The sequence below is a fragment of the Papio anubis genome, chromosome 18 (assembly GCF_008728515.1).
Source record: "Papio anubis isolate 15944 chromosome 18, Panubis1.0, whole genome shotgun sequence".
Classification (NCBI taxonomy): Eukaryota; Metazoa; Chordata; class Mammalia; order Primates; family Cercopithecidae; genus Papio; species Papio anubis.
The window spans coordinates 47,091,766-47,117,663 of record NC_044993.1 but is presented as its reverse complement, the minus strand read 5'-3'; the positions used below and the strand labels follow the sequence as shown (position 1 = coordinate 47,117,663).

At 52.7% G+C, this 25,898-nt stretch overlaps 2 protein-coding genes across 4 annotated transcripts in view; one reads left to right on the top strand and one right to left on the bottom strand.

Annotated features, from left to right (window-relative positions):
* Positions 1 to 4,591: 4,591 nt before the first annotated feature.
* On the top strand, positions 4,592 to 25,646 carry RABEP2 (rabaptin, RAB GTPase binding effector protein 2). 3 transcript variants are annotated; one of them, XM_031658353.1, is made up of 14 exons: positions 5,156 to 5,230; positions 5,721 to 5,933; positions 10,170 to 10,327; positions 11,972 to 12,122; positions 15,683 to 15,793; positions 15,879 to 16,229; positions 19,004 to 19,099; positions 19,198 to 19,296; positions 21,098 to 21,253; positions 23,785 to 23,962; positions 24,126 to 24,137; positions 24,245 to 24,300; positions 24,556 to 24,669; positions 25,023 to 25,646. In XM_031658353.1, the coding sequence occupies exons 4-14, from the start codon at positions 12,021 to 12,023 to the stop codon at positions 25,122 to 25,124; spliced, it is 1,377 nt and encodes a 458-aa protein (XP_031514213.1). In that variant the 5' UTR covers positions 5,156 to 5,230; positions 5,721 to 5,933; positions 10,170 to 10,327; positions 11,972 to 12,020; the 3' UTR covers positions 25,125 to 25,646. The 3 variants fall into 3 exon arrangements, with proteins under 3 accessions (XP_031514211.1, XP_031514213.1, XP_031514212.1); XM_031658351.1 differs by lacking the exon at positions 11,972 to 12,122 and having other exon boundaries at positions 4,592 to 5,230; XM_031658352.1 differs by lacking the exons at positions 5,156 to 5,230; positions 11,972 to 12,122 and adding an exon at positions 5,566 to 5,588.
* The window catches only part of ATP2A1 (ATPase sarcoplasmic/endoplasmic reticulum Ca2+ transporting 1), a 28,496-nt gene continuing 28,198 nt past the window's right edge, over positions 25,601 to 25,898 (bottom strand). Inside the window, 1 exon segment of the mRNA XM_021931864.1 lies at positions 25,601 to 25,887. The gene's annotated coding sequence lies outside the window, so the exon portion shown is untranslated.

Genomic DNA, 25,898 nt, shown 5'->3' with positions numbered 1-25,898 from the left:
CGGGCGAGGGGGCGGGCTCTGTAGTCCCAGCTACTCGAGGCTGAGGCAGGAGAATGAAGGAACCTGGGAGTAGCGGAGCTTGCAGTGAGCTGAGATCCAGCCACTGCACTCCAGCCTAGGCAACACACCAAGACTCCGTCTCAAAAAAAAAAAAAAAAAAAAAAATCTCAGGCTGGGGGAGGTGACTCACACCTCCCAGCACTTTATGGGGTCAAGGCAGGCAGATTGCTTGTGCTCAGGAGTTGGAGACCAGCCTGGGCAATATGGCAAAACCTATCTCTACCAAAAATACAAAAAATTAGCCAGGTGTGGTGGCGCATGCCTGTGTTCCCAGCTACTTGGGAGGCTGAGGTGGGAGGATCGGGGGATGGAGGTTACAGTGAGCTGAGATGGCACCACTGCACTCTAGCCTGGGCAACAAGAGCCTCTCTCTCGATAGATAGATAGATAGATAGATAGATAGATAGATAGATAGATAGATAGATAGATATTATATGTTGGCTGGGTGCGGTGGCTCACGCCTGTAATCCCAGCATTTTGGGAGGCCCAGGTGGGCGGATCACTTGAGCCGGAGTTCAAGACCAGCCTGGGCAAAATGGAGAAATCCGTCTTTACTAAAAATACAAAAAAATTTATTTGGGCATGATGGTGCATACCTGTAGTCCCAGCTACTCAGGAGGCTGAGGTGGGAGGATCGCTTGAGCTCAGGAGTTCAAGTCTAGCCTGGGCAACATGGTAAAACCCCATCTCTACAGAAAATACAAAAAAAAAAGACCAGGCACAGTGGTTCATGCCTGTAATCCCAGCACTTTGGGAGGCTGAAGCGGGCGGATCACTTGAGGTCAGGAGAACGAGACCAGCCTGGCCAACATGGTGAAACTCAGTATCTACTAAAAATAAAAATAAAAATAAAAATAAAAAAATAGCTCATGCCTATAATCCCAGCTACTCAAGAGGCTGAGCCAGGAGAATTGCCTGAACCCAGGAGGCGAAGGTTGCAGTGAGCCGAGATTGCGCCACTGGACTGCAGCCTGGATGACAGAGTGAGACTCTGTCTCAAAAAAAAAAAAAGAAGAAGAAAAAGAAAACCTCCTCAAATTCCCCTTACTTACATGCTTTTTTGATCTCATGCCCTTATTTCATTCTCAGCACTTGCCCCCAATCTCAAATTATGCATGTGTATTTGCTAGTCTTCTCATCTGCCTCCTGCACCAGAATGTTCTTTCTTTGAGAACAGAAATATTTACCATCCTTAGCTGTGAACAGGCATCTAGTAGACACTCGATAGGTATTTGCTGGATAAAGGAAAGAAAAGAAGTTAGGGGCCAGGCGAGGCGGCTCATGTAATCCCAGCACTTTGGGAGGCTGAGGGGGGCGGATCATTTGAGGTCAGGAGTTCAAGGCCAGCCTGGCCAACATGGTGAAACCCCATCTCTACTAAAAATACAAAAATTAGCTTGGTGTGGTGACGCACACTTGTAATCCCAGCCACTTGGGAGGTCGAGGCAGGAGAATCGCTTGAACTTGAAAGGCGGAGGTTGCAGTGAGCAAAGATCGCGCCATTGCACTCCAGCCTGCGAGACAAGAGCAAAACTCCGTTTCAAAAAAAAAAAAAAAAAAAAAACAACCAAAATAAGTTAGGAAGAAAACTCTCTCCCTTTTTTTGTAGAGGCGAGGAAAACTTTTTTTATTCTCCTTTCTCACTACATTGCCCAGGCTGGTCTTGAACTCCTGGGCCCAAGAGAGCCTCCTGCCTCAGTCTCCCAAAGTGCTGGGATTACAGGCATGAGTCACCATACCTAGCTGAAAGAAAATTTTCTTTTTTTTTTTTTTTTTGGAGACAGAGTCTCACTCTTGTTGCCCAGGCTGGAGTGCAATAATGCGATCTCGGCTCACTGCAACATCTGCCTCCCAGGTTCAAGTGATTCTCCTGCCTCAGCCACCCAAGCAGCTGGGATTACAGGCATGCACCACCACGCTCAGCTAATTTTTCTATTTTTAGTAGCAACAAGGCTTCACCATGTTGGCCAGGCTGGTCTCGAACTCCTGACCTCAGGTGATCCACCCGCCTCGACCTCCCAAAGTGCTGGGATTGTAGGCATGAGCCACTGCATCCGGCCGAAAATTTTATTTTCTCTTCTCCCACATGCACTCTATCATCTAGGCTAGTCCATTTTATATCCTAAATATTGATAGAATCAATTTTCCCCTCTGAATCCTTTCTTCACAATCAGAAGCAATTCAACAGCCTCTCTCCTGGGCTCCCCGTCTCCTATGTCTTTTGGTTCCCATCTACACTCCGCATGTCAAGAGAACTTCTTCGATGTTAGTCATGTACTTCCCCTGCTCAATGGCCTTCAGTGGCTCCCAGGGCCTGCAGGATAAACTCAAGCCTGAGAGCTGTCAGGAAGGCCCTCCCAAAACTGACGGGAGGATCATTTCTAGTCATCATTTCAGCCCCTTCCCCAGAAACCCTGCTGCATGCCCAGGGAGTCTGGATTGACTGATTGATTTTTATTTTTTTAAACAGGGTCTTGCTCTCTCGCTCAGGCTGAAGTGCAGTGGCACAATCAAGCTCACTGCAGCCTCGGCCTCCAGGGCTCAAGTAGATCTTCCCCGCCTCAGCCTCCTGAGTAGCTTGGAATACAGATGCACACCACCATGCCCAGCTAATTTTTTTTTTTCTCTGTCGCCCAGGCTGGAGTGTAATAGCATGATCTCGGCTCGCTGCAACCTCCGCCTCCCGGGTTCAAGCAGTTCTCCTGCCTCAGCCTCCCGAGTAGCTGGGACTACAGGCACGTGCCACCACACCCGGCTAATTTTTTGTATTTTTAGTAGAGATAGGGTTTCACCGTGTTAGCCAGGATGGTCTTGATCTCCTAACCTTGTGATCTGCCCTCCTCAGCCTCCCAAAGTGCTGGGATTACAGGCGTGAGACACCGCACCTGGCCATGCCCAGCTAATTTTTAAATTTTTTGTAGAGATGAGGTCTCACTATGTTGTCCAGGCTGGTCTCGAACTCCTGGGCTCAAGTGATCCTCCTGCCATCGGCCTCCCAAAGTGCTAGCATCACAGGCGTGAGCCATCACATGCAGCCAGAGGTGGCCATTTTAGTTAGGGTGATCAGGGAAGGCCTCACTGAGGAGGTAACATCTGAACCGAGACCCCGGCTCAAAGCTTGGTGGAAAACACTTGGTTTCATACTTGGTGAAAAAGTAAGTGCGTGTTTAGTTTTGTTCAAAACTGCCATATTATTTTTCCAGAGTGGCTATACCATTTCACATTTCCATCAACAAAAGATGAGAAACCCAGTTTCTCCACATACTCACAAGCATTTGGTGTTAGCGTTCTCATTTTAGCCATTCCAAGAAGTGCATAGTGATGAAAGTGATTGTGGCTTTAATTTGTATTTCCCGAATAAATAGCTAATGATGTTTAACATCTTTTCAAGCACATATTGCCACCTGTGAGAGCAGTGAAATGTCCATTCATATCCTTTGTCCATTTTCTTTATTTAAAGTTCTGGGATACACGTGTAGGATGTGCAGGTTTGTTACATAGGTAAACGTCTGCCATGGTAGTTTGCCGCACACATCAACCCATCACCTAGGTATCAAGCCCAGTATGCATCAGCCACTCTTGCTAACGCTCTCCCTCCCCCCATCCAACCCCCACCCCACAGGCCCCCAAGTATGTAGTCCCCTCCCTGTGTCCATGTGTTCTCATTGTTCAGCTCCCACTTATAAGTGAGAACGTGTGGTGTTTAGCTTTCTGTTCTTGCATTAATTTGCTGAGGATAACGGCTTCTAGCTCTATCCATGTCCCTGCAAAGGACATGATCTCGTTCCTTTTTATGGCCGTATAGTATTCCATGGTGTATATGTACCACATTTTCTTTATCCAGTCCATCATTGATGGGCATTTGGGTTGAGTCCATGGCTTTGCTATTTTGAATAGTGCCGCAACGAACATACTCGTGCATTTATCTTTGTAATAGAATGATTTATATTCGTTTAGGTATATACCCAGTAATGGGATTTCTGGGTCAAATTGTATTTCTGGTTCTAGGTCTTTGAGGAATCACCACATTGTCTTCCATAATGGTTGAACTAATTTACATTCCCACCAACAGTGTAAAAGCGTTCTACCTTTGGCCATTTTCAAACTGCATTGTCTGTTTTACAAAAATCACTCCAGCTGCTTTAAGGAGAATTAATTAATTAAAGAGCCGAGTCGACACTGTGGAAGTTCAGGAGAGGTGATGGGAGCTGGGACGGAGTGCTAGCGCTGGAGATGGAGAAAAAGGGGCACATTCTGGAATAGTTAGCACATTGGAAGTAGAGTTTACGGGACTTGCAGGAGGACACGAGAATCAAGGACTTTCAGGTTCCTGGCGTGTCCTTTACAGAGGGAGAAAAAGGTTTGGGGGAAGGGGAACCAAGGCTCTGGACATAAATCTGAATTGCCTGTCACCGTCCGGGTGGAGGTCACAGATAGAGCCTGATCTAGACACAGGCGGAGAGGAGAGGAGGGATTTGAAGGCGCTGGGAGGGGGAAAGGGGGGCCAGCAGGAAGCGGTGACTGGCTGAATAACAAAATGGGGGTGGGGACGTGCAAGTTTCAGACTCCGACTAACTACGCGGGGACTCCGAAGCGCTCAGAAAAATGAAGCCGACCCGGCCCTGCCCCGAGGGACACTCCACGAGGGCGGAGGTGCAGGGAGGGCCCCGCCACAATTCGCTGTAACGCAAGCCAGGCTCGGGCGGAAGGGCGGCCGGAGCCGATCAAAGGCTGGCTCCGGGCAGGGGCAGCGAAGGAGCGAGGGGGAGCGCTCCGCAGGCCGGTGTCCCGGAGGAGGCATAATTGGAGCAGGGCTTCCGAGGTCACGGAGAGACGCCTGGGAAGACCTCTTAAGGATCCTCGTCCGGGCTTGAAACGCAGGAGTACCCCCCAAACCGCTCGACCCAGCCAAGAAGAGCCGGGGCGGGGCCGGGGGCCGACTCGGGAATCTCCGGCCGTGGCTCGGCAATCCCCCCATCCTCCGTCCGGGGCCTCCAGCCCGGGGCCGATCCGGAAACAGCCGAGCGGATCCGGAAACAGCCGAGAGGACCCGGAAGCGGTGCGCTCCGTCACCAGGGAGTGCGGGAATCCGCCGTTTGCTCTGAGGCAATGGCGGCAGCTGCGCCGGTGGCCGCGGACAACGACAAGCGGCGGCGGCGGCCGGGGGCTGGTACGTGAGGGGGCGTCCGTGCACGCAGAGGGCGGTAAAACTGGGGGCGGGGCCGAGCTAGCCACCTGCGGATGGGGGGTGGAGAAGGGTGATGGAGGAAGGGGCGGGGCCACGCCGTCGGAAAAGGGGGCGGGGCCTAGGGCTCTCCGCGAAATGGGGCGTGGCCCGGCCATTCAAGGGGTAGAGCCAGTGACAGGTGCGAGGTGGGGCCCGGTGAGGAAGGGGCGCGGCCATTGGGAGGGCGGGGCCGGGTTGGACTGAGGAGAGGATTGAGTGAAACTGGCCACCGCGAAGAGATGGAGTGTAGGCAGCACCCGGCAGAGCCAGTGGAAAGGGGGCGGGGCAGGGGCGGTGCCAGGTGAGCGGGGCGGGCCCAGGTGAAGGCGGTCCCGGGTGAAGGCAACATTACTAGGTTGCAGGACTTGCTAAGCCGGTAGGTGGCCTGGGGTGTTAAGAGATGGGAAGAGAAGCTTATCCCTGTCCCCCACAGCACTGGAGGACCCCCAGCCCCAGGAAGGGGCAAATGGTGAGGCCGAGTCAGGTGAGCTCAGCCGGCTTCGGGCTGAGCTGGCAGGCGCCCTGGCAGAAATGGAAACCATGAAGGCTGTGGCAGAGGTGAGCGAGAGCACGAAGGCCGAGGCTGTGGCTGCGGTGCAGCGGCAGTGCCAAGAGGAGGTGGCCTCGCTGCAGGCCATCCTGAAAGGTGAGACGGGGGAATCACCTAGACTCCCCATCAGCCCCATACTGGGGAGTGCATGACGAGAAAAGGATGCGGGGGCACAGATAAGCTGTGGGATAAGTTAGCAGGGCTGCCTAGCTCAGGGCATGCCTATGGCCGGAGGAAGGGCCGCCCTTTTAAAATTTGCATAGAGGCACTCCATGTGATAGCAGCAGCTCTGTCAGTTACAGCTAAGTTTAGCTCCCAGCTTCTATCTGTTGCCTTGCCCATGTCATTTCTTGTCCCTCACTGATGATTGATCAACCCTGAAGATGGGTGAGAAACTTCTCAGTTCCCCAGACCAACCTCATTTTAGTCTGGACTTCTGGGAAATAGAATCAGCCCTGGCCCAGTCTCTGTGAGTCTAATGCTCTGCTCTCTAGCCTTCCCCAGACACTCCTTCCTCCACCCCACGCCATGCACCAGCTTCCCTGCCTCCACCCCATGTTCTCTGTACTTGCTCCTCTGGCTCCAGAAGCCCCAGCTGCTCATCCTGTTTTCTACTCTTCTTCCTCTAGCAGAAGCCAGAGCCTCTGAAACAGATGTCAGAGCTGCCCCGCTGCTCTGCCCCTGCTGTGGTGGGGCTCTTGTCAACTCTCTCCTGGACTTTTGTCCCAACCTTCTCACGGATCTCCCTCTATAGTCTGGCCTTGACATTGGCTTCCAGAGTAAACTTCCTAAAATTCCCTTCCCACCATGCGATTTCCCTTTCTAACAGCCGCTCCTGGAGACTTCTCTGGGGCTGTATTTCCCACATTTCAGGATCCACGTGCCTGTGCAATGTAGATACATCCTTGTACAACTTACTCTGCTATTAACTTAGTATTTGTTCTTTAAATAGATCCACATTTTAAAATTTTACATACATTTGTTAAGGGAAACTTGTTCTCTCTACTATATGGGAAAAACCAGGTGTGTCCTAAATAATAACAATAGCTAGCTTTTTTTTTTTTTTCTTGAGTCAATAAGAGTTTCACTCTGTCGCCCAGGCTGGAGTGTGTCACACCACGCTGGTGTGATCTCAGCTCACTGCAACCTCCACCTCCTGGGCTCACGTAGATCCTCCTACCTCAGCTGCCCAAGTAGCCAGGACTACAGGTGCATGCCACCATGCCTGGCTAATTTTTTGTACTTTTTGTAGAAACAGGGTCTCACTATGTTACCCAGACTGGCCTTGAACTCCTGAGCTCAAATGATCTGCCGGCCTTGGCCTCCCAAAGTGCTGGGATTACAGGTGTGAGCCACCACGCCTGGCCAGGTAGCATGTTTTGAGCACTCACTGTGTGCCAGGCACTGAGCTAAATGCTTTATGAGTAACTAATCTTCATAACAAACTCTGTGAGGCAGGAACTATTATCCACCTCCATTTTACAGAGGAAGCTCTGAGGCCGGGAGAGGTTAAATAACTTGCCCAAAGTCATACAGCTGGAAAACAGCCAAGCAGCCTAACAGCTGAACCTTTTTTTTTTTTTTTTTTTTAAGATGGAGTCTCACTCTGTTACCCAGGCTGGAGTGCAGTGGTGCGATCTCAGCTCACTGCAACTTCCGCCTCCTGGGTTCAAGCGATTCTCCTGCCTCAGCCTCCCAAGTAGCTGGGACTACAGGTGTGTGCCACCACACCCAGCTAATTTTTTGGGTATTTTTTTGTTTTGTTTGTTTTTTTGTTTTTTTTTTGTTTTTTTGAGATGGAGTCTCACTCTGTCACGCAGGCTGGAGTGCAGTGGCACGACCTCGGCTCACTGCAAGCTCCGCCTCCCAGGTTCACGCCATTCTCCTGCCTCAGCCTCCCAGCTAGCTGGGACTACAGGTGCCTGCCACCACACCCGGCTAATTTTATTTTAATTTTATTTTTAGCAGAGACGGGGTTTTACCGTGTTAGCCAGGATGGTCTCAATCTCCTGACCTCGTGATCCACCTGCCTTGGCCTCCCAAAGTGCTGGGATTACAGGCGTGGGCCACCACGCCCGGCCCCATTTTTTGTATTTTCAGTAGAGATCGGGTTTCACTGTGTTAGCCAGGATGGTCTCGATCTCCTGACCTTGTGATCCACCTGCCTTGGCCTCCCAAAGTGCTGGGATTACAGGCGTGAGCCACCACACCCGGCCCAGCTGAACCTTTACTTCTACTGTTAGTGCACAGTAATAGGTCAATCCCTATACAAACAAAAAATGACCAGGTTCTACCAAAAGTAAAACAAGTCCATGTTACTCAGGTAAGAGGATCAGTTGAGGTCAGGAGTTTGAAACCAGCCTGGGCACCAAAATGAGACCCTTAGCTGGGTATGGTGGCAAGTGCCTGTGGTCCCTGCTACTTGGGAGGGTGAGGTGGGAGGTTCACTTGAGCCCAAGAGTTTAAGGCTGCAGTGAACTATGATTTCGCCACTGCACTCTAGCCTAGGTGACAGAGGGATACCCTGACTCTCTTTTTTTTGTTTTCTTTTTTTGAGACAGAGTCCTGCTCTGTCACCCAGGCTGAAGTGCAGTGGCACAATCTCAGCTCACTGCAACCTCCGCCTCCTGGGTTCAAACAGTTCTCCTGCCTCAGCCTCCCAAGTAGCTGGGATTACAGGTGCCCACCACCACACCTGGTTAAATTTTGTGTTAGTAGAGACAGGGTTTCACCATGTTGGCCAGGCTGGTCTCGAACTCCTGACCTCAGGTGATCTGCCCACCTCGGCCTCCCAAAGTGCCGGGATTACAGGTGTGAGCCACGGCGCCAGGCCCTGACTCCCTAACAACAACAACAAAAAAGTATATAATCTATCCAACATCACCTCCATCTCCTGCTGGCCTGTAGGATAAGTTCCAAACCTCTTGGCGTCACATGCAAGGCCCTGGGAGCCACCTACTGCCTCCTTTCCAGTGTCTCCTTGGGTGCCTTTGCTGTTCCAACACCTCCAGCATACCTCACCATGCCGCAGCCATGCCAGCCGCTCTTCCGCTGCTCACACTGGTCCTGTTAACTCATGCATCCTTTCCCTCCTTCACTGTCTACCACTGTCCTCTCCTGCCTGGGCAGGCAGGCAGAGTGAGGGCTCCTTCCTCTGCCATCTCCAAGCCCAGGAAGGGTCCTTTCCTTTACCTCTTCCCATACTGCATCCTAACTATTGCCACAGCCGCCCTCTTCATTGGACTGTGAGCTCCCGGTGGCAGGCTTTGTGTTTGATTGATTTCTGTATTTCCAGAGCCCAGCTCAGAGTCTGATCCAGCGTAAATATTTATGACCATGATTAAGTGCCGGGTGTGGTGGCTCATGCCTGTAATCCCAGCACTTTGGGAGGCTGAGACGGGAGGATTGCTTGAGCTCAGGAGTTCCAGACCAGCCTGGGCAACATGGTGAGACCCCGTCTCTACAAAAAATGCAAAACTTAGCCAGGCGTGCTAGGATGTGCCTGTAGTCCCAGCTACTCGGGACACTGAGGTGGGAGGATTGCTTGAGCCCAGGAGGCTGAGGTTGCAGTGAGTCATGATTGCGACGCTACACTTCAGCCTGGGTGACAGAGTGAGACCCTTTCTCAAAAATTAAAAAAAATGAGGCTGGGAGCAGTGGCTCACACCTATAATCCCAGCAGTTTGGGAGGCCAAGACAGGTGGACCGCTTGAGGTCAGGAGTTCAAGAGCAGCTTGGCCAACATGGCAAAACCCTACCTCTACTAAAATAGAAAAATTAGCTGGGCGTGGTGGTGGGCACCTGTAATCCCAGCTACATGGGAGGCTGAGGCAAAAGAATCGCTTGAACCCGGGAGACGGAGGTTGCAGTGGGCCAAGATTGAACCACTGCACTCCAGCCTGGGTGACAGTGAGACTCTGTCTCAAAATAATAATGATAATAATCAAAAAAAATTCTTACTGTTCTTAAATATTGACTGTTCCTGGTATATATTAATAGGAACAGTGTCACATCTTCTGTGTGCCTGAGAAAGGGCTGGACACCTTGCCTGTGTCATCTCATCTATTTTTATTTTTTATTTTTTTGTACACTATCTTAGATATGTCATCTCATTTAATCTGTAGCCACCAGAAGGATGATCAGTAGTTTCCCCATTTTGCACCTAAGGACACTGATGCACAGAGAGGCTGAGTGATTGCCCAGGTCAATTTCTGCAAAGCCTGCCATGGCAACCGCTATGGTAGATTGTCTCACAGAAAGAGTCAGTGCATCAAGGTCCCCTGCTCGCCCACAGGCAGGACCGGCTCATTGACCCTCCCTCTCCCCCACCAGACTCCATCAGTAGCTATGAAGCCCAGATCGCCGCCCTGAAGCAGGAGCAACAGCAGCAGCAGCAGCACTGTGAGGAGAAGGAGCGGGAACTGGGCCGCCTGAAGCAGCTGCTGTCCCGGGCCCACCCCCTGGACTCCCTGGAGAAGCAGATGGAAAAGGTTGGGGTTGGGATGGTTTCCCCACTGCCCTGGGATTTGAAAGGATGTTAAGGACTGTGGATGTCCCATTGCCCGGTCATGGGGTGCAGGGCACCCAGCAGTGATCTAGGAATAGCACAGAGTTACCAGGTGTTGTTGAGAGCTTGGCTCTGTGCTCCATAGGGTCCTGGCTTGCCCCTTATTAGTGGGTGACCAAGTTCGCTTAGCTCCAAAATTAAGTTATGTAGAGGAAAGGAAACTTACACTTAAGGGTAACAAAAAAATTTCTTACTGTTATTAAATATTGACTGTTCCTGGCGGACATTACCGCTTGGTGATATATTGTTACCTCCTGGCTTGGTGCAGTGACTCACACCTGTAATCCCAACACTTAGGGAGGCCAAGGCAGGTGGATCACTTGAGGTCAGGAGTTCGAGACCAGCCTGGTCAACATGGTGAAGCCCTGTCTCTACTCAAAATACAAAAATCAGCCTGTAGCGCACACCTATAATCCCAGCTACTCAGTAGGTTGAGGCAGGAGGATCACTTGAACCCAGGAGGCAGAGACTGCTGTGAGCTAAGATTGTGCCACTGTACTCCAACCTGGGCAACAGAGCGAGACTTTGTCTTAAAAAAAAAAAAAGATGCCTCTGATGCTTTAGGCACTGTGCTTAGTGCTTGACAGAGTTAGCCTCCCCCGTCCATTCCCTGTAAGGGAGGTCTATTAGATCCATTTATCAGATGAGTACGGTAAGGCTCAGGGAAATTCAGTACTTCTCCTGTTTATGCACATAAAAGGGAATGGAGTTGAGATTTTAAAATCTAAGCAGAAGCCTGACTCATGCTTATAATCCCAGCACTTTGAAAAGGCAAGGCAGGAGGATCACTTGAGGCCAGGAGCTTGAAGCCGCAGTGAGCTATGATCTTACTACTGCACTCCAGCCTGGGCACCATAGCAAGATCCCATCTGTAAAAAATTTTTTTGTTAAATTAGCTGGGCATGGTGGTGCACACGTGTAGTCCCAGCTACTCAAGAGGCTGACATGGGAGGATCACTTGAGCCAGAAATCAAGCCTGCAGTGAGCTATGATCACATCACTGCACTCCAGCTTGGGTGACAGAGTAAGACCCTGTCTCTTAAAAAAAAAAGTCTAGGCAGGCTGGTTTTATTTACTGATTTATTTATTATTGAGAGAGTCTTGCTCTGTCACCCAGGCTGGAGTATAGTCGCGTGATCTCGACTCACTGCCACCTCTGCCTCCTGGGTTCAACTGATTCTCCTGCCTCAGCCTCCTGAATAGCTAGAATTACAGGCACCTGCCACCATGCCTGGCTAATTTTTTTGTATTTTTAGTAGGGGCGGGGTTTCGCCGTGTTGGCCAGGCTGGTCTCGAACTCCTGACCTCCAGTGATCGGCCCGCCTCTGCCTCCCAAAGTGCTGGTATTGCAGGCGTGAACCACCGCGCCCAGGCTGGTTCGAAAGTGTTCTTAATCTCTATGATATGTCACCTCCTTTATTATTGCTGTTATTAACAATTATAGGAAGCACATATTTATTATCACATGCTTCATCTTTCAAAGCAAATTTGCATTGTTACTTCATTTGATCCTACAGCAGACCTGTGAGATAGATACTTCAATTAATATTCTTATTTCATGCATAAGGAAACTGAGGCTCAGGGATGGTGTCAATTACCTAGTTAGAAAGACAAAGATGAAGACAGGAGCCCATGAAACAAAGACCTTCAAGCCACATCTTTCCAGCATCCGGGCTGCCCCGTGCATCCGGAGTGTTCCTCAGGGAGCACCTCAGCAGGTTGGTAAAGGACAGGGCCCCGCTCAATGAAAGCCGCCCAACACAGTGAAGGGAGCATCAGGGCTGGGCGTGGTGGCCCACGCCTGTAATCCTAGCCCTTTGGGAGGTTGAGGTGGGCAGATCACTTGAGGTCGGGAGTTTGAGACCAGCCTGGCCAACATGGGGAAACCCTGTTTCTACTAAAAAAGTACAACAATTAGCCAGGCATGGTGTCGGGCGCCTGTAATCCCAGCTACTCGGGAGACTGAGGCAGGAGAATCTCTTGAACCCAGGAGGCAGAGGTTGCAGTGAGCCGAGATCGCACCACTGCGCTCCAGCCTGGGCAGCAGAGCAAGATTCCATCTCAAAAAAGAAAAAGAGATTTGGAGGATTAAACTGAGCTTGCTTGAGAAGATTTCAAGTGATTCAAGAAGTGGAAAGGGCATGAACTAGAAGTGGGGAGTGACGGGGACAGGGATGACTGGCAGATTTCTGCCTTGAACAGCTTGTGGCCAGCAGGGCCGTTCTCACTGACTGAGTGCTTGTGGCAGGAAGAACAGCATCCCTGAGTGGTTTGTTTTGGATGTCTATGGTTAGAGGAGCCTGTGGGACATACAAGTGGAGATGTGTAGAGGCTGTTGGCTGCTCAACGTCAGCAGGATCGTAAGCTTGAAAAGAGATGGGAAAATATGGTCAGCTCTATGGTGGTGTTGGGAGTGTGGGAGAACAAATCGATTAGGATGAAATTTGCCTGCATGTGATTGAAAACCCAAATTAACAGTGGCTTAAATGCGACATCTTTTTTTTTTTTTGAGACAGAGTCTTGCTCTGCCGCCAGGCTGTAGTGCAGTGGCACCATCTCAGCTCATTGAAACCTCCGCATCCCAGGTCCCGGTTCAAGCAGTTCTCCTGCCTCAGCCTCCCAAGTAGCTGGGATTACAGGCGCGCACCACCACACCCAGCTAATTTTTGTATTTTTAGTAGAGACGGGGTTTCACCATGTTGGCCAGGCTGGTGTCGAACTCCTGACCTTGTGATCTGCCCACCTTGGCCTCCCAAAGTGCTGGGATTACAGGCGTGAGCCACTGCACTTGGCCAGAAATTTTCTTTTTTTCTTTCAGAGACGGAGTCTCACTCTGTCACCCAGGCTGGAGTTCTGTGGTGCGATCTCGGCTCACTGCAACCTCCACCTCCCGTGTTCAAGCTATTCTCGTGCCTCAGTCTCCCTGAGTAGCTGGGATTACAGGTGCCCACTGCCACGCCCGGCTAATTTTGTATTTTTAGTACACACAGAGTTTTGCCGTGTTGGCCAGGCTGGTTTCAAACTCCTAACGGTGATCCGTCCGCCTTGGCCTCCCAAAGTGCTGGGATTACAGGCGTGAGCCATTGCACCTGGCTCAGAAATTTGTTTTTTCCTTCAAGTTCAGAGGTAGACATTTCAGGACTGGTAAAGCAGCTTGACAAGTTGTCAAGCAGGCTCCATCTATATTGCTGTTTTGCCATAGGTAATATATTGCCTCATGGTCCAAAATGACTGCTTGAGTGCCAGCCATCATGTCCACATTCCAGCCAGCAAAAAGGAGGAGAAGGAGGAATAAAGAAAGGCACACCCTCTTCCTTTAAAGAGTTGTCCTAGGCCAGGCACGGTGGCTCACACCTGTAATCCTAGCACTTTGGGAGGCTGAGGCGAGCAGATCATTTGAGGCTGAGGTGGGTGGTCTCAGGAGTTCGAGACCAGCCTGGCCAACATGGTTAAACCCCCTTCTACTAAAAATACAAAAATATTAGCTGGGCGTGGTGGCATGCACCTGTAATTCTAGCTATTTGGGAGGCTGAGGCAGGAGAATTGCTTGAACCTGGGAGGCAAAGGTAGCAGTGAGAGGAGATAGTGCCATTGCACTCCAGCTTGGGCAACAAGAGTGAAACTTTTTTTTTTTTTTTTTTTTTTTTTTGAGACAGAGTCTCGCTCTGTCCCCCAGGCTGGAGTGCAGTGGCGTGATCTTGGCTCACTGCAAGCTCTGCCTCCCGGGTTCACGCCATTCTCCTGCCTCAGCCTCCTGAGTAGCTGGGACTACAGGCGCCCACCACAGCGCCTGGCTGATTTTTTGTATTTTTAGTAGAGATGGGGTTTCACCGTGGTCTCGATCTCCTGACCTTGTGATCCGCCCACCTCGGCCTAAGAATGAAACTTCTTATCAAAATAAATAAAAGTTGTCCTGGGCCAGGCACGGTGGCTCACACCTGTAATCCCAGCACTTTGGGAGGCCAAGGTGGGTGGTCTCAGGAGTTCGAGACCAGCCTGGCCAAAATGGTGAAACCCCATCTCTACTAAAAATACAAAAATTAGCCGAGCGTGGTGGCGGGGTGCCTGTAATCCCAGTTACTCATGAGGCTGAGGCAAGAGAATTGCTTGAACCTGGAAGGCAGAGGTTGCAATGAGCCGAGATCATGCCAGTCCTCTTTAGCCTGGGCAACAAAGTGAGACTCCATCTAAAATAAAATGTAATAATAATACATATAAAATAAAGAGTTGTCCTGGAAGGTCCCCTTGGCTCATCTGTTTCTATCTCAGTAGCTGGAACTTAGCCAGATGATCTGTTTAGTTGCAAGGAAGCAGGTAAATGTGGATGGTATTCTAGGATTTAGGCCACATGCCCAACTAACAATGTGAGGTGCGCTGGGCATTGGTGTAATCCCAACCCAGATGCTGGGAATTACACCTGTAATGCCAGCACCTTGGGAGGCTGAGGTGCGAGGATCACTTGAGTCCAGGAATTCAAAACCAGTCTGGACAACATAGCAATATCCTGTCTCTACAAAAAATATAAAAATTAGCCCATTGGTGCACATGCCTGTGGTCCCAGCTACTCAGGAGGCTGAGGCAGGAGGATGGCTTGAGTCCTGGAGATGGAGGGCTACAGTGGGACGCGATTGCACCACTGCACTCCAGCCTGGGGAACGGAAAGAGAGCTCATCTCTTTAAAAAAAATTTTTTAAAAAGCCGGGTGCGGTGGCTCAAGCCTGTAATCCCAGCACTTTGGGAGGCCGAGGCTGGCAGATCACGAGGTCAGGAGTTCGACACCAGCCTGGCCAACATGGTGAAACCACGTCTCTACTAAAAATACAAAAATTAGCTGGGCATGGTGATGTGTGCCTGTAATCCCAGCTACTGGGGAGGCTGAGGCAGGAGAATGGCTTGAACCCAGGAGGTGGAGGTAGCAGTGAGCCGAGATCGTGCCACTGCAGTCCAGCCTGGGTGATAGAGCAAGACTCCATCTCAAAAAAAAAAAAAAAAGGTAAAGTTCTATGACAAAAGGAAAAAATGGATATTGGGGAAGGAAGATATGGTGAGTGACAGGGCCACAGGAAGAAGTCGTGACCTTCATCCTTGCCCTTATGCCCTGGGGCAAGTCGTGGAAGCTTCTAGAGCCTCTGTGTTCTTATCTCTGGAATGAGGGTAGACAGCACCTTCTAGGGAGGATTAGGAGAGCTGATGTGCTTGCAGAGGAAGCTCTGAACAGACCTGGGGCTTCAGCACTCGGGAGGGGGGAACTACTGCTGCCAAACGCCACTCCCTCCAGGCCCACGAGGACTCGGAGAAGCTGCGGGAGATCGTTCTGCCCATGGAGAAGGAGATCGAGGAGCTGAAGGCGAAGCTGCTGAGGGCCGAGGAGCTGATACAGGAGATCCAGGTGAGGGCGCGGCCAGGGGGCGCTGGGGAAGGAGGGGTGCCAGAGGACCCTGGCCCCCCAGCCTCTTCCCTGCCCCCTTCCCTAGAGACGTCCCCGGCATGCCCCTTCCCTGCACGACTCCACGGAGTTGCTGCCCCTGTCCCGGGACCCATCGCCCCCGCTGGAGCCTCTGGAGGAGCTGAGCGGAGATGGGGGTCCGGCAGCTGAGGCCTTCGCTCACAACTGCGATGACAGCGCCTCCATCTCCTCCTTCTCTCTTGGCGGTGGGGTGGGCAGCAGCTCCTCCCTGCCCCGCAGCCGCCAGGGCCTGAGCCCTGAACAGGAAGAGACGGCCTCGCTGGTGTCTACGGGCACCCTGGTTCCCGAGGGCATCTACCTGCCCCCTCCTGGCTACCAGCTTGTCCCAGACACCCAGTGGGAGCAGCTGCAGATGGAGGTGAGTGTTGTGGGCAGGGTGGCGGGGTGCGCCATCCCCCTCTCTGCTGGATGCTTCCCCTGCACCACCTGTGTTCAGACAGAGCTAGAGCCGGAGCTTCCACAGAGAAGAGAGGCCCCTCTCCTAGTGAAGGCAGGCAGATGTAAACATGCACAGGGGCCAGGTGCGGTGGCTCACACCTGCCATCCCAGCCACTCGGAAGCTGAGTGGGAAGATTGTTTGTGGCTAGGAGTTCAAAGCCAGTCTGGGCAACATAGTGAAACCCTGTCTCTTTACAAAAATTAAAAAAAAAAAAAAAGCCAAGCGTGCACCTGTAGTCCCAGCTACTTGGGAGGCTGAGGCAGGAGGATCGCTTGAGCCCAGGAGATTGAGGCTGCAGTGAACCAAGATCATGCCACCGCACTCCATCCTGGGTCACAGAGTGGGAACCTGTCTCAAAAAAAAAAAAAATGAAAAGAAAAGGCCAGGCGTGGTGGCTCATGTCTGTAATCCCAGCACTTTGGGAGGCCGAGGTGGGTGGATCATCTGAGGTCAGGAGTTCGAGACCAGCCTGGACAACATGGTGAAACCTCATCTCTACTAAAAATATAAAAATTAGCTGGGTGTGGTGGTGCATGCCCGTAATCCCAGTTACTCGTGAGGCTGAGGCAGGAGAATTGCTTGAACTGGGGAGGCGGAGGTTGTAGGGAGCCGAGATCCTGCCATTGCACTCCATCCTGGGCAACAAGAGTGAAACTCTGTCTCGAAATATAATAATAATAATAATAGTAATGTGATGCAAAAAAATGAATTGTACATTTCACATGGGTAAATTATATGGTAAAGAACTTATAACTCAGTAAAGGTGCTTTTAACAAAAATACACATGGATACATGGGGAAGACATTGTCACCAGGGAGATGCCCAGAAAAAAAACTAAACAGGGTTATGGGATAGAGACTGGCAGTGAGGGAGACTGACCTGGGTTCAGGCTGGAGCTGAGACCCAGATGGTGGGAGGAGGAGCTCTTAAAGGGCAGGCTGGGCATGGTGGCTCACTCCTGTAATCCCAGCACTTTGGGAGGCCGAGGCGGGCAGATCACCTGAGGTTGAGAGTTCAAGACCAGCCTGACCAACATGGAGACAGGCGTGGTGGCGCATGCCTGTAATCCCAGCTACTTGGGAGGCTGAGGCGGGAGAATCACTTGAACCCAGGAGGTGGAAGTTGCAGTCAGCCGAGATTGCGCCATTGCACTCCAGCCTGGGCAACAAGAGGACAAGAGTGAAACTCCGTCGCAAAAAAAAAAAAAAAAAAAAAAAGACAAGGGCACAAGGACCTGTGAGTTCAAAGGCCCTGAGGATGGAGAGACCACAGTGTGTCTGAGGAACAGGAAGGCCACCGGGGAGGAGAGAAGAGGAGATCAGAAAGAAAGGCAGGACCACATGAGTCCGGCCTTGGGGGCCGGTTGTGCATTGTGCATCTTAGGAGATGTGGGAAGCACCTGCAGGGTTAATTTTAAGCAAGGGAGAAGCCTCCCAGCTCCAGGCTTTCAAAAGCTCACTTGGGGCCGGGTGCAGTGGCTCACGTGTGTAATCTCAGCACTTTGGGACGCTGAGGTGGGCGGAATGCTGGAACCCAGGAGTTTGAGATCAGCCTGGGCAACATGACGAAACCCTGTCCTACAAAAAAATACAAAAAAGTAGCTGGGTGCGGTGGCACATGCCTATGATCCAGGCTACTCTGGGAGGCTGAGGTGAGAGGCTTGCTTGAGCCCAGGAGGTCGAGGCTGCAGTGAGCCGAGATCGTGCACCACTGCACTCCAGCCTGGGTCACAGAGTGAGACCCCATCTCAAAAAAAAAAAAAAAAAAAAAAAAAGCTTACTTGGGCGTGTGTTGGGGTAGGGGCCACAGGAGAAGCTGAGAGGCTGGGACTGTGGTGTACGGGAAGGTGATACCTTGGACCAGGGGATGGCCACAGAGACAGGAAGAAATGGGTGGATGTGGAATCCACTTTTTTTTTTTTAGATGGAGTCTCGCTCTGTCGCCCAGGCTGGAGTGCAATGGCACGATCTCGGCTTACTGCAAGCTCTGCCTCCCGGGTTCACGCCATTCTCCTGCCTCAGCCTCCTGAGTAGCTGGGACTACAGGTGCCTGCCACCATGCCTGGCTAATTTTTTTGTATTTTTAGTAGAGACAGGATTTCACCGTGTTAGCCAGGATGGTCTTGATCTCCTGACCTCGTGATCCGCCCACCTCGGCCTCCCAAAGTGATGGGATTATAGATATGAGCCACCGTGCCCGGCCCTGTTCTTTTTTTTTTGAGATGGAGTTTCACTCTGTCACCCAGGCTGGAGTGCAGTGGCGCGACCTCGGCTCCCTGCAACTTCTGCTTCTGGGTTTAAGTGATTTTCCTACCTTAGCTTTCCAAGTAGCTGAGATTACAGGTGTCCCACCACCACACCCAGCTAACTTTTTAGTAGAGATGGAGTTTCACCATGTTGGCCCGGCTGGTTTTGAACTCCTTACCTCAAATGATCCACCCGCCTCAGCCTCCCAAAGTGCTGGGATTACAGGCATGAGCCACTGCACCTGGCACTGTGGAATCCACTTTGGAGATGGACCCAGCAGGGCCTGCTGATGGGTGGGGAGTGAAGGGAAGAGAATGGATGGCTGGGCCTGTAACTCAATGGACTGTGTGGATGAGGGCACCTCCCTGCAGAGGTGGGCCACGAGAAGTGTGGTGAGGGGGTCCTAAGTTCCCAGGAGATGCAGGCTGAAGGCAGGGTCTGTGGCAGGGCCGACAGCTGCAGAAGGACCTGGAGAGCGTCAGCCGTGAGCGGGACGAGCTCCAAGAGGGCCTGAGACGGAGCAATGAGGACTGTGCCAAGCAGGTGGGTCCCTGCCGCCACTGCAGCCCCAGCCAGGCCTCTGGTTGCCTTCCACCCCCTGACATCGCCCTGCCCTCACTTTCACCCTCCCTCCAACCCAGATGCAGGTGCTCCTGGCCCAGGTCCAGAACTCAGAGCAGCTGCTGCAGACCCTGCAGGGGACTGTGAGCCAGGCCCAGGAGCGGGTACAGCTGCAGATGGTGAGTACCTGCGAGCCCCGAGGAAGGAGGGTGAGGAGTCCAGCAGGAATCAGTTGCGTGTGGTGGAAGGGGGCACGTGGGAAGTCAAGGCACCTGTCCTGTCTCCAGCTGCTCAGGCCGCACCCCGGAACTGGTGCCAGGTAGGTAAGAGGGTTTTGGGGCAGCTGGTGCCGTGGCCAGAACAGGGCCTTTGCAGCCACACAGAGCTGTTTGATCTTGAGCTAATCCCAGACTCCCAGCCTCTGTCTCACCATCTATAAAACTGACATAATGGGGCCTAGTTTGCAGTCATGAGGATTAAAAGCAAATCTGGCTGGGCAAGGTGACTCATACCTGTAATCCTAGCACTTTGCGAAGCCTAGGCAGTTGGATCACCTGAGGTCAGGAGTTCGAGCCTGGCCAACACAGCAAAACCCCATCTCTACTAAGAATACAAAAATTAGCCAGGCATCGTGGCGGGCACCTGCAATCCCAGCTACTCAGGAGACTGAGGCAGGAGAATCGCTTGAACCTGGGGACAGAGGTTGTAGTGAGCCAAGATCACACCATTGCACTTCAGCCTGGGTGAAAGAGCAAAACTCTGTCTCAAAGAAAAAAAAAAAAAAGCAAATCAGATGCTGACCAAGACTAGGGAGGAGACATACGTGATTGAACAGGGCCAGGTGTAGGGCAGGAGGGCAGGAGGGCAGTAGGCAGCCTGGAACCAGAGGTTCCTGCAAGGTGCTCCTGCCTCTGGGCTCTGCTGACCGTGGCCACCTAAGAACACAGGTTCACTGCTGCCAGATTTTCTGATTTTTCAAGAGAAACCAAAAATATGAATATTTATGTATTGTCTGCTATTTTTTTTTTAAGAGATGGTGTGTTGTTGCTCAGCACCCAGGCTTGAGTGCAGTGGTGCAATCATAGCTCACTGAAGCCTCAACTTGCTGGGCTCAACCAATCCTGCAGCCTCAGTCTCCTGAACAGCTGGGACTACAGGCTTACACCACCATGCCCAGCTAATTTACAAATTTTTTTGTAGAGTTGGGGTCTCACTATGTTGCCCAGGCTGGTCTCAAACTCCTGGCCTCAAGTGACCCTCCCACCTTGACCTCCCCCGTAGCCAGGATTATAGGTGTGTAGCACCACACCTGGCTTGTCTCTCAATTTTTAGAGTTGGCAACTACTTTAGGGTTTAAGAAATATATATGGGCCAGGCACAGTGGCTCACACCTGTAACCCCAGCACTTTGGGAGGCCGAGGCAGGTGGATCATCTGAGGTCAAGAGTTTGAGACTAGCCTGACCAACATGGTGAAACCCTGTCTTGACTAAAAGTACAAATATTAGCCAGGCATGATGGTGGGCGCCTGTAATTCCAGCTACTTGGGAGGCTGAGGCAGGAGAATCGCTTGAACCTGGGAGGCGGAGGTTGCAGTGAGCTGAGATCACGCCGTTGCACTCCAGCCTGGGTGACAGAGGGAGACTCTGTCTCAAAAAAACATATGTTTTTTAAATTTAAATTTATATATATTTAAATAAATGTGTATATATATATGTGTGTGTGTGTGTGTGTGTGTGTGTGTGTATGGACCAAATAAAATACCCAGCTTGGGCCCTGGCAGCAGCCTGTAACCTGCGTGTTAGCAGGGACGGGGTGTCTAAAGAGCTTGGTAGCAAAAAGTGATCCTTCCTTGCTCAGGAGCAGAGGGGGCGTGGGCTCTCTTGCTGTCAGCCTGGGAGGAGGGTTCAAGGAGGTTTGGCCTCCTAGGGCCTGGAGACGCCTGTCCTCTTCATTACCTTGTACTAACTGTCCATCCACAGGCGGAGCTGGTCACCACCCACAAGTGCCTGCACCACGAGGTAAAGCGGTTGAATGAGGAAAACCAAGGGCTCCGGGCCGAGCAGCTGCCATCCTCAGCCCCCCAGGGCCTGCAGCAGGAGCAGGGCGAGGAGGAATCACTGCCCAGCTCTGTGCCAGTAAGCCGAGTGTGGGCACTGAGAGCCTGGAGCCACCGTGAGGGCCCCTCCTCCCCAGGCAGAGCAGAGCATTGCTCGGGACCAGCCAGGGTGCTGTATATTTGCTTGGCCAACTCATTTGCCTTCTCTAAGGCTCAGTTTCCTCATCTGAGAAATGGAACCATACACCCTTTCCAGCACTGGCATCAAAAGAAAATGAGTTAACGGAATGCTTGGCAGGAAGGAAGCAGTCATTTGGTTGGTTTGCTATTTTTAAGTGACACATGAGCCACAAGATTGAATTCATCATAATCTTTGGTTCATAGCAAGCTGCCATCATGGATCTATGCCTGGCCTTTGTCAACTTAATTTCTTTATAATATGGCTTATTAGCCAGTCATGATGGCTCACACCTGTAATCCTAGCACTTTGGGAGGCTGAGGCGGGCGAATCACTTGAGGTCAGGAATTTGAGAACAGCCTGGCCAACATGGTGAAACCCCATCTCTACTAAAAATACAAAAAAAATTAGTCGGAGCCGGGTGCGGTGGCTCACGCCTGTAATCCCAGCACTTTGGGAGGCCAAGGTGGGTGGATCACCTGAGGTCAGGAGTTAGAGACCAGCCTGCCCAACATGTTGAAACCCCATCTCTACTAAAAATACAAAAATTAGCCTGGTGTGGTGGCGGGCATCTGTAATCCCAGCTACTCGGGAGGCTGGGGCTAGAGAATCGATTGAACCCAGAAGGCGGAGGTTGTGGTGAGCTGAGATTGCGCCATTGCACCCAGCCTGGGCGATAAAAGCGAAACTCTGTCTTAAAAAAAAAAAAAAAATTAGTTGGGCGTGGTGGCTCATGCCCATAATCCCAGCTACTCGGGAGGCTAAGGCAGAAGAATCACTTGAACCTGGGAGGTGGAAGTTGCAGTGAGCCAAGATCACACCACTGCACTCCAGCCTGGGCGACAGAGCAAGGCTCCATCTCAAAATAATAATATGGCTTATTAATAAATTGATTAGAAATAGACAGATCACCTGGTGGCTGGGTACAGTGGCTCACACCTATGATCGCAGCAGTTTGGGAGGCTGAGGCAGGAGGATCATTTGAGCCCAGGAGTTCAAGACCAACCTGGGCAACAAAGCAAGATCCTGTCTCTATAAAAAACTAAAATAAAAATACTAGCTGGGCTTGGTGGCTTGTGCCCATAGTCCCAGCTACTTAGGAGCCTGAGACAGGAGGATCACTGGAGCCCAGGAGTTCAAGATTAGCCTGGGCAACATAGTTGAGACCCTGTCTCTACAAAAAATACAAAAATTAGCCGGGTGTGGTGGCCTCCACCTGTAGTCCCAGCAACTCAAGTGTCTGAGGCGGAACGCTTGAGCCTAGGAGGTTGAGGCTACAGTGAGCTGTGATCGTGTCACTACACTCCAGCCTGAGCCACAGAGTGAGACCCTGTCTCAGAAAAAAAAAGCAAAAGACAAAAAACAATAAAAAAGATCCCTGAGGTGCCCTCCCCACCCTGAGATCTGTCCGCTTCCGGGCACCTCCTCCCCATTCCTTGACTCTGCTTTGCCCTCGCGGTCTTCTTTGGTGTTTTCATTACAGTACAGTGTGGTGCTTAACTTTCATTGTTCTTGAGTTTTACGAAAGGGTTTATTTTATTTTATTTTTAGAGACAGAGTCTCGCTCTGTTGCCCAGGCTGGAGTCTAGTGGCGCCAGCTCGACTCACTGTAACCTCCACCTCCTTGATTCAAGCGATTCTCCTGCCTCAGCCTCCTGAGTAGCTGGGATTACAGGCGCAGGCCACCAGCTGGCTTTTTTGTTGTTGTTGTTTTTTGTTTCTGTTTGAGATGGAGTCTTGTTCTGTCGCCCAGGCTGGAGTGCAGTGGCACGATCTGAACTCACTGCAGCCTCCGCCTCCTGGGTTCAAGTGATTCTTCTGCCTCAGCCTCCCGAGTAGCTGGGACTACAGGCGCACACCACCACGCCCGGCTATTTTCTGTATTTTTAGTAGAAATAGAGTTTCACCATATTGGCCAGGCTGGTCTCAAACTCCTGACCTCGTGATCCGCCGGCCTTGGCTTCCCAAAGTGCTGGGATTACAGGCGTGAGCCACCGCGCCCGGCCTAATTTTTGTATTTTTAGTAGAGACGGGATTTCATCTTATTGCTTAGGCTGGTCTCGAACTCCTGACCTCACGTAATCCGCCCACCTCGGCCTCCCAAAGTAGTGAGATTACAGGTGTGAGCCCTCGCACCCGGCAAGGGGCTCTTGCTATAGGTAATCTGCTGAACTTTCTGGTTGGGACTCTTCCTGAGCGCCCTCCACGGTGTGGGGCGTGACCGTATGTCCTGAGCTTCCTCCGCTGGACCGGAGCGCGTCTATCCGCCACCCAAACGATGGGCATTTTGGGCTCTTCCCTGCTTTAGCCATTTGCTTCCATCCTTCCTTCCTTCCTTCCTCGTTCCTCCCCACAATCCCCGTCTGGCTGGTGGCCCCTGCCCTGCTGACCTCCTGCCCCGGCCCAGCAGGTGACTCCTCCGTCCCTTCCAGGAGCTGCAGCAGCTGCTGCGCCGCACGCGGCAGGAGGCGAGGGCCCGGCTGCAGGCCCAGGAACACGGGGCAGAGCGCCTGCGGATCGAGATTGTGACGCTGCGGGAGGCTCTGGAGGAGGAGACGGCAGCCAGGGCCAGCCTGGAGGGGCAGCTGAGGGTGCAGCGGGAGGACACAGGTGAGGGGAGGGGCACGAGCCCCCAACCCCGGGCCCAGGGCCCCTGTCGGCCCTGCAAGGAGCCACCGGGGCTCCTTGGCAGCAGCGGGGAGGGGAGAGAGGCGGTGGGGGAGAGGCGGTGGTGCACCGCTGGCCTTGACCTCTCTCTCTTTCCTTCCCACAGAGGTGCTGGAGGGTGAGTGTCTGCTGGAGGTGATCTTGGGGATCGCCCACGCTGGCTGGGCTAGGTGGGGAAAGGGAGAAGGCGTGGCCCTGACGTCTCGCCCTGCCCTGACTTCTCAGCCTCCCTGTGCAGCCTGAGGACGGAGATGGAGCGGGTGCAGCAGGAAGAGAGCAAGGTGAGGGGAAGGGCAGGGGGACTGGGAGGAGAGGGACCCTCCCCTGCCCCTCCCGCCCTCTGTGTCTCCCTCAGGCCAGGTGGGAGGAAGCCCTGGGGCAACGACTGGGCTTGGCGAAGCCAGACAGAGGAGGTTGGAGTCAGGGGTGGTGTAGAAGGGGCTACTGTGTTGGGAACTCCCGTGCTGGGGCCCCACACCCTCCCATCTGGCCCAGGCTGAGCCAGGCCGAGCTCAGTGTGGTGTCTGTCCCCGCAGGCCCAGCTCCCAGACCTCTCAGAACAGAGGGCCAAGGTGCTGCGGCTGCAGGCAGAGCTGGAGACCAGTGAGCAGGTGCAGAGGGACTTCGTGCGACTGTCCCAGGCCCTCCAGGTACGGCCTGTCCCAGCCCTGCCGGACTGGCTGGCTCCACTCCGGGTGACGTCTCCTGGGTCTTGCAAGGACAGTCCCCTGGTTAGGGGAGTCCTTTCTTCCTCCTGGGGCTGGCATGGTCCTGTCCTGAGCTATTGCTCAAAAAACCCTGAAACTCTCGTGTGCACCTTGGTCAGTCACCTGAAGCCCTCAGTACAGGGCATGGTGGACGCTCAGGGCATTTGTGGCCTCAGCCCCACAGAGGTGGCCACTGGGTCCACTGGTCGCAGGCCCTGCCCTTGGGGGCTAGCAGGTGGGGTAGAGGCTGCATTTCCCCACCAAGTGCCCTCTGCTCCCCTCGTCTGACCGCGCAGGTGCGCCTGGAGCGGATCCGCCAGGCAGAGACCCTGGAGCAGGTGCGCAGCATCATGGATGAGGCGCCACTCACGGACATCAGGGACATCAAGGACACCTGAGGGGGTCAGGGTGTCCCCACCCCCGCCCTGGGAAAGACGCCTTTCCCCACTCCAGAACCGTGAGGCCTGGCTCTGGGGTCTTGGGTGGCTTCTCCACCGTCCCCGAGCCTGGGGTTGAGGGGACTGATGGGGCCACCTCTGCCCTACCCTCCAGCGCCTCCTCCCAGGGTGGCTGGGCCTCCTGCTCTCAGGGATTACACCTGGGTGAGGGGCCCAAGCCCCTCCTGGAACCAAAGGTGCAGGCTCAGGCCTGCGACTTTCTGGCTGCTGTGCTGCCTCCTGGGCTCCAGCCCTCCCCTGCCCCCAGCCCGTCCCCTGCCCAGGGCACAGCCGAGCCATGGGGGCTGGGAGTCCCTATCAGAGGCAGTGAGGTGGGCCCTGGCCCTGGGACAGGCAGCTGCCTTCTGGTCTGCATGACACTAAGACGCTTGTCCACAGCGGCGACCCACGCCTCCAAGCGCGCACAGAAGCAAGGCCAGACTTTTCTGTCATTTATTTTCAATAAATAAGCAGCTCAGCGCAGTCGGTCGCCTTGTCCCTGCAAGCCCCTCGGGGTTGGGAAAGGGGATTTACAAGGTTGAGAGGGAGGTGGGTGGCCGAGGGGGAAGGAAAGGGAAGGGGTCATGTTTATAAACAGACACATGACAGGGGTGTGGGGGACAGGACGGGGGTCTGTGCCACAGCTGTGCCTGAAGATGCGTCACTATCAGGGTGGGGAGGACAGGGCAAAAGGATGTTCACTTCCTTCTTTCATCTTCTGGATCTGGAAGGGGA

What these genes read in the sequence shown, in the direction of transcription:
- RABEP2 (XM_031658351.1), top strand. Translation starts at nt 5,170, where the DNA reads ATGGCGGCAGCTGCGCCGGTGGCCGCGGACAACGACAAGCGGCGGCGG. An exon ending in GCGGCGGCGGCCGGGGGCTG is followed by an intron (nt 5,231 to 5,720) that starts GTACGTGAGGGG and finishes TGTCCCCCACAG; the next exon opens with CACTGGAGGACCCCCAGCCC. An exon ending in GCTGCAGGCCATCCTGAAAG is followed by an intron (nt 5,934 to 10,169) that starts GTGAGACGGGGG and finishes CTCCCCCACCAG; the next exon opens with ACTCCATCAGTAGCTATGAA.